At 38.4% G+C, this 6,910-nt stretch overlaps 1 protein-coding gene across 1 annotated transcript; it reads right to left on the bottom strand.

Annotated features, from left to right (window-relative positions):
• Positions 1 to 774: 774 nt before the first annotated feature.
• Positions 775 to 5,197, bottom strand: CCDC122 (coiled-coil domain containing 122). Its single transcript, XM_070943859.1, has 4 exons — positions 5,082 to 5,197; positions 3,732 to 4,133; positions 2,614 to 2,730; positions 775 to 927 (listed from the first exon to the last, which is right to left on the bottom strand). Exons 1-4 carry the CDS (start codon positions 5,193 to 5,195, stop codon positions 775 to 777), a joined length of 786 nt encoding a protein of 261 aa, XP_070799960.1. The 5' UTR covers positions 5,196 to 5,197.
• Between the last annotated feature and the right edge of the window lie 1,713 nt (positions 5,198 to 6,910).

The following is a 6,910-nucleotide window of genomic DNA, read 5'->3' as shown; positions in this document are numbered from 1 at the left end:
AGTTTTACTGGAATATCATGCTTTCTTTTCTTTTTTTTTAAGGCCTTTCTGTTTTGGTTTCATCTTGTTTTGAATTTTCTGGAGGACCTGCCTTATCCAAAGGGCCGGTGGAATTTTTTCTGAACCTGCTTTTTCTGCATTAAAAGTTAGGCAACTCCTGACCAATCCATCTTTCCTTTCCACTCTACAACTCTAAGCATTTACTGACCTCCCGAAAGGTGCTGAAGATATCCAAGGACACTTGTGGGCTCGTTAAAATATAATTATGCCCCCTGTCTTTAATTATTTTCTCGCTAAGGTTAAGCTGCTCTGTTTAAGCATGCTTCAAACTGCAATGCGTGAAGTCGTGTTTTCAACCTGTCAGTCATCCAAACACATTTTATCTTATTAAATGATTAAACTTTCTGACCCTTTGGGAAGTCCCAGTTCTGAACAAGGCCTCATTTAGTGTGTCGTAAAATTAACGTGGCATCAACTGCAGCCTCCTTAGCTCGTCCTTCCAAGGTTTAAAAGCAGGGAGCAAAGACTAAACATGGGAACAGCAGCAACATGGGAAAAAGAGCAACTGGTTATTATGCCTTTCCTCCACATTTATGTATTGCAAATTCACTTTTGCATCAAAAATAAAGGCCACTTGTTACTAGGATTATGAGAACAGCCAGAAAAAAACCAACACAACTCCAAAGCTAACGCAGACAGGAAAGACAGAAGTTTGATGAACGAAAACCAAAAACATGAACCCTTGAAAGCAGGGGCTGATCTCCTTGGGTGAGTTTACTCATCGGTGGCTTGCAACATCTTACGTAATTCTTCTGCTTCTCCTTCCAGCTGCTGCATTTTCAAACGCCGCTGCCTTCTCTCCAGCTCCAGATTGTTAACTTGGCAACGCAGCCGTCTGAGAACAGCTTCGGATCTCTTACGCTGCAGCTGGTTAGGAGCAAGAATAAAAGGACAAGCACTGAGAAAGACCTGCGGGATTACAGGCAAGTAAACAGGATGAGGGGTTTCATAGATTTGCAGATTGCAGCATGATAGATAGAGCTTTCCAACAGAAAAGGTTGCAATAAACTCAACGAAGGCAGCGGGATCGATTGCGGAGAAAATATGCGCCGAGTAGCTCAGAACGGAATTAAAATTAGAATTAAAATGGAACCAAATCTCACGTCTGAAATGTGTAATGCAATCCAGGGCATATCTACTCAGAAGTACACAAAAATCAAAGTACAAAAAAAAAAAAAATACAGGGCATCTGTTCAGCACAAAACGCAGCCCGTAGATAATAACATTCAACAGAAAATGTCTCCTTATAAGCATCCCTAAAACGAAAACATCCCATGAAAATATCACTAGATGTTATCCATCAGAATAAGGAATAACAGAGTTGGAAGGGACCTTGGAGGTCTTCTAGTCCAACCCTCTGCTTAGGCAGGAAACCCTACACCCCTTCAGACAAATGGTTGTCCAGTCTCTTCTTAAAAACTTTCAGTGTTGGAGCATTCATAGCTTCTGGAGGCCAGTCGTTCCACTGGCTAATTGTTCTCACAGTCAGGAAATTTCTCCTTAGTTCCAGGTTGCTTCTCTCCTTGATGAGTTTCCATCCATTGCTTCTTGTCCTGCCCTCAGGTGCTTTGGAGAATAGTTTGACTCCCTCTTCTTTGTGGCAGCCCCTGAGATATTGGAACGCTGCTATCATGTCTCCCCTGGTCCTTCTTTTCATTAAACTAGACATACCCAGTTCCTGCATCCGTTCTTCATATGTTTTAGCCTCCAGTCCCCAAATCATCTTTATTGCTCTTCTCTGAACTCTTTCTAGAATCTCCACATCTTTTTTATATCGTGGTGACCAAAACCGAATTCAGCTTTCCAGATGTGGCCTTAGATTACTTCCTTTCTCAGTTTTGGGTCACTGTGCTACAGAAGTACATAAATCTGAAAAATTCTCCCTCTACTGCCATTTATAATCCGAGTCTTCTAGGTCAAAATACATTTATTGTTTAGATGTTACGATGATGGGCTTTTCTTGCGTTTATGCTCTCTCGTTCAATTCAAGTGAATTATCAATTTAGCTATGAAAACTGCTGTAGAAATAACACCCTAAGACGAGCAAATTTAAATAATAAATTCAACCTGACATTCTTCCAATGAAAAGCCTACTAAAGAGATTTAACTTTACCAATTTTTTATCAATACTGGGGGGGAAATGAAGCCATATGGAATTAGCGATTGAGTAAAAATTGTATTGCGTGAAAACTGGAAAGGAGAAATTTTGATTCATGTGACAAATAAGTAAATCTTTTGGCTTCTTTTGAAAGACTTTGCAGATCTTCACAGCTGAGACAGATTTGAAAAGATGCTTCGAGTACCGAGTGCGAATTTCAACACCTTAAATTATGTTTTCACAGTAACTGCCAAAGTCGTTATATTTTCCCAGAACCTAACTTGAAAAGATTTTATAATTTCATATTGGGATAAAATTAACTAGCAGCTTTTATAGTTCTGCCGTCTTAGGGATGCATTTTAAAAAATATTGTTATTCAAAAATGCATACATTTGAGAGCGCTTCTTAGAAAAAATAGATGATGAGACCCAATAATTGTAGAGATGAAAACTCACCTCAATTTCTTTCTGAAGCGTAGCATGTCTGTTTTTTTCATCTCGAATGGCGTTCTCCTTTTCACCGACAGCCTCTTTCAAAACCTTTATTTCACTTTGCAGACAAGAAATTTCATCCTGCGGTAGGAATGCAAACAAGGAAATAGAGATAGGGTAAAATAAATCTTTAATCGTTTCTGTTCATATTTGTTAAGATGGGAGCTATCACCGAAAACTTATATTACCACCAATTGGAAACTAAAGACTGTTATTCTAAGCTGAAAAGGATCTGTTTAAACCTGGAAGAGAAAAAAGGAGGCAAGTAAGAAGATTGGACTCTTAAAGAACCAGAAAAGTGTCGGATAAAAACACAGCACAAGTTTATTTTCTATTGTACAGAATATACAATCGTTTCTGATGATGATACACAATGACTGTGTTTACACATAATACTTACTTGCGTTAGGTTAAAAACGTTTTGTATGTTGTGTTGTGTTGTTGTTGTAAAATTAATTTAAAAAATTTTTTTTATAAATTATTTTTTAAAAAGGTCACTTTGGACAAGCTTGTTAAAGGCCAAAGCTCTCATTAAACACAGAGTGTAATTGCTAAGTTAGTAAGTGAATCTGGCTTTGACTTGTCAGAAGGTCGCAAAAGGGGAGACTGGAACTGTCATAAATGTGAGTGAGTCACCAAACGTCTGACTTTTGACCCCATGACCCTTCGTTTACTGACCGTTTGAAGCAGCGGTGAAATCCTCTCAAGTCTGCTACCAGTTCGGTGAGTCTGCTACCGAGCTGATCGTCGGAAATACCGGTTCGCGCGAACCGGTAGCATTTTTTACTACCAGTTTGCCCGAATCGGTCTGAACCGGTAGCATTTCACCCCTGGTTTAAAGTCACAATGGCACTGAAAAAAGTGATTTATGACTGATTTTTCCACTTAGGATCGTTAAGTGTGGAAAACGGTCATAAATCACTTTTTTCAGTGCCGTTGTAACATCAAAGGGACACTAAACGAAGGGTTGCATGTCGAAGTCCACCCCCTCCTCAAATTATCTTGCTGAGGACGGATAATCAGCTGTAAAGAGCCGATTTGGGGAGGAAGACAAAATAATTGCGAAGGCCAGGGACCCTGACCTGGACTTGGCCAACCGTATCCTGTTCTTCTCTTTCGTGAAGAGAAGCTACTAGCCCTTCCTTCTTCTCCATCAGCTGCTGGACGGTGGCCCTTTTTGTCACCAGCTCCACCACAAAAGGCAATTTGCTTTCTGCTTCCTCAAACCGGTTTCGGTGGGCGGCCATTTTCTCATAGTAAGCCCGGTTTCCTAAAACCTTCGTTTCCAACTCTTCTTGTAGAACTTCAACTTCCTGGGACAGCTTCACGTTCTCGCCATGCGAGGCTGAGATTTGAGCCTCCAGATCTTTGAGATGGCCTCTGGTGGTGGCGAGGGCTTCCTCGGAGAAGTATGTTTCTCTTTCAATGGCCTTTCTTTCAGCTACAACGGAGTTCCTCTGGATCTCAAGATCCCGAAGCTGAGCCTACAGAGAAAAAACATGGCGGGATTAAACCAGTGAATACTGAAAAGAGTCAAAAAGTGAGGTGAACATCTCCAACACACCTTCCCACTCCTGTTTTCCCCACAACAACAACAACAACCCTGTGAGGTGGATTGGCCTGAGAGAGAGGGATAGGCCCAATTAGCTGCTTTCATGCCTATGGCAGGACTAGAACTCCCTGTCTCCTGGTGAATTTGTCCAAAGTAACCAAGCCAGCTTTCATGGCTAAAGCAAGACTAGAACTGCCAGTCTCCTGGTGATTTGGCCAAAGTCATCCAGCCAGCTTTCACGGCTAAGGCAAGACTAGAACTCCAATCTCCTGGTGATTGGCCCAAAGTCACCTAGCCAGCTTTCATGGATAAAGCTGGACTAGAACTTACTTTCTCCTGGTGATTGGCCCAAAGTTACCAGCTGACTTTCATGCCTAAGGCGGGACTAGAACTCACAATCTCCTGCTGATTGGCCCAAAGTCACCCAACTGGCTTTCATACCCTTAGGCAGGACTAGAACTCACCGTCTCCTAATTCTAGCCTGGTGCCTTAACCGTTAACCAAACTGGCTCCTGGCCCTCTTTTTAAATTTCTTTAAAGTTTTTTATATATAATTTATATATAACTGATGTATTTTTTTATGCTTTTTAATTCTTTCTACCTTTATGCTGGTCTTTGACCATAATAAAGAGTCACTTGATCTCAATAGCTGCCTAGATTCTGCTACTTAAATGTTTGCTGGAGTCCAAGAAAATGCTTGGGTTTTTATTTCCTCCTGACATTGCCATTGATACAAAGAGGTTGAAAGCATTTAGTGGAGATTTATTCTCTTGGCTAGAAGGTTCTCAGCTTCCGTCCGACTTTCTCCAAACCAAACTAGACTCAGGCAGTCAATCCTGTTTTTTCTCCACCGGACTGTAAAGTATTTCTGAAATATTACCTGCATTTGTGTGAGCACTTCCTTGCTCTTTTGTATTTCACAAGCCTGAGTATTTTGTCGCTCTGCTACTCGTTTCACCATTTCAGCAATTCCTAACGAATCCGAGTCAGCCATGCCTAGAAAACATAGAAGAAGGAGGAGGAAAAAATAGGAATTAATGTGATTCTCACACCACCATCAATTCTTTCTTACTCCTAATTCTCAAAAGTAATTTGAAGACTTCCTGTGGCCATCTTCAATTCCAGGGGATCCTTAAAATACTAAGATTACTGCAAATGAGCCAATCCGCATTCACTCTAAACAGAGCATGGGAAAAAAATATCCTTGAAATGCTAAGATTGCTGCAAATGAGCCAAGCTACATTCACTCTAAACAGAGATTTTTTTAAAAAAAATAGCATTTAAGCAGTGTTCCATTCCCATTCCTATTTTAATTCTATGTTTTGGGCATTGTTGGGGACAATATGCTGACTCTGTAAACCGCTTAGAGACGACTGTAAAGCACTGTGAAGCTATATATACACCAAAGACAAAATCCTTGTGTGTCCAATCACACTTTGCCAATAAAGAATTCTATTCTATTCTATTCTATAAGACTAAGTGGTATTGCTATTTCTGCAATGTTCTCTCAAAAAACTAAAAGTTATAGAGCAGTTCTTCTGAAACTCGATTAGATTATCCAAAATTGGATAAATGTTTTTTCCCCCCTTTGGTTAACAACACAGAAACTCATTACTTATCATAACAGGGACATTTAAATTGTCTTAAAGATTGCCACGTGCCTTAAAATATATTTGAAAAACTCCGAAGGGATTGCTATTAAGACACAAATCAATAAAGCTAGCAATCGTCATTTGTTGAAGTGAGATAAAGATCAATCGATAATCAATGTTATCATACCCTAGGATAATAAAAGTAGCATTCCTGGAATCTTTGCACAATTTTAAACTAAAATAAGGCTAAAATCAATGAATAATCAAAAATCTAGCAAAAGAGATACAACAAAGATCATATCCATCCCTGCCATATTGGTTGGTTCTAATTTTTTGGCTCCAAAATGAAGAATTCCCTAAAATTCCTTGCAAAGGACAAATTCCAAGGTGGAAGAACAATTTAGAATTATCACACTACACATTATCTTTCTGCTTAGGTTTTTTTTGTCAATTTTTTTTTATTTGTTTTGTTTATATAACATGTAAAAATTCAATTTCAATCTAACAGTGTGTTGTCTGGGTATAATTATTTTTAGGAAATCATAATCAAAATGTTTACAATTGTATTCATCTCAATGAAATTAATTCAATAATAATAATAATAATAATAATAATAATAATAATAATAATAATAATAATAATAATAATAATATTTACTTGTCTACTTTAACAAATCTCCTTTATAAAGTTAGTCCTTTTTGTATCCCCATATTTCTAACTTCAGTTTTTATTAAATATTCAGTTCCCTCTTTTTCCTTAATTGTAAGCATTAATCTATCCCTTTCTGCACATTCTAATATTTTTTTAATGACACCCTCATCTGTCGGAATCTCTTCGCTTTTACATTATTGTGCAAATACAATTCTGGCTGCAGTTAGTACATATAAAATCAAATATATATTCCTTTTGTCATACTTTTCTAGTAGGATGCCCAACAGAAATATTTCTGGCTTCAAATCTATATGCTGCTTTATCATTTTTTCCAACCAAGTATGTATTGGAATTTTTTTATTTATTTATTTATTTATTTTGCTTTTGGGCACATCCACCACATGTGATAATAGGAACCAGGCATCTGGTTACACTTCCAACATTTAGAGGACCTGCCTTTAAACAT

Source organism: Pituophis catenifer, unplaced genomic scaffold (genome assembly GCF_029215685.1).
Source record: "Pituophis catenifer annectens isolate HBS135680 unplaced genomic scaffold, rPitCat1.0.hap2 SCAF_4, whole genome shotgun sequence".
Taxonomy (NCBI): domain Eukaryota; kingdom Metazoa; phylum Chordata; class Lepidosauria; order Squamata; family Colubridae; genus Pituophis; species Pituophis catenifer.
Note: the sequence above shows the minus strand (reverse complement) of the source record. Positions and strands in the feature narration are given on the sequence as shown.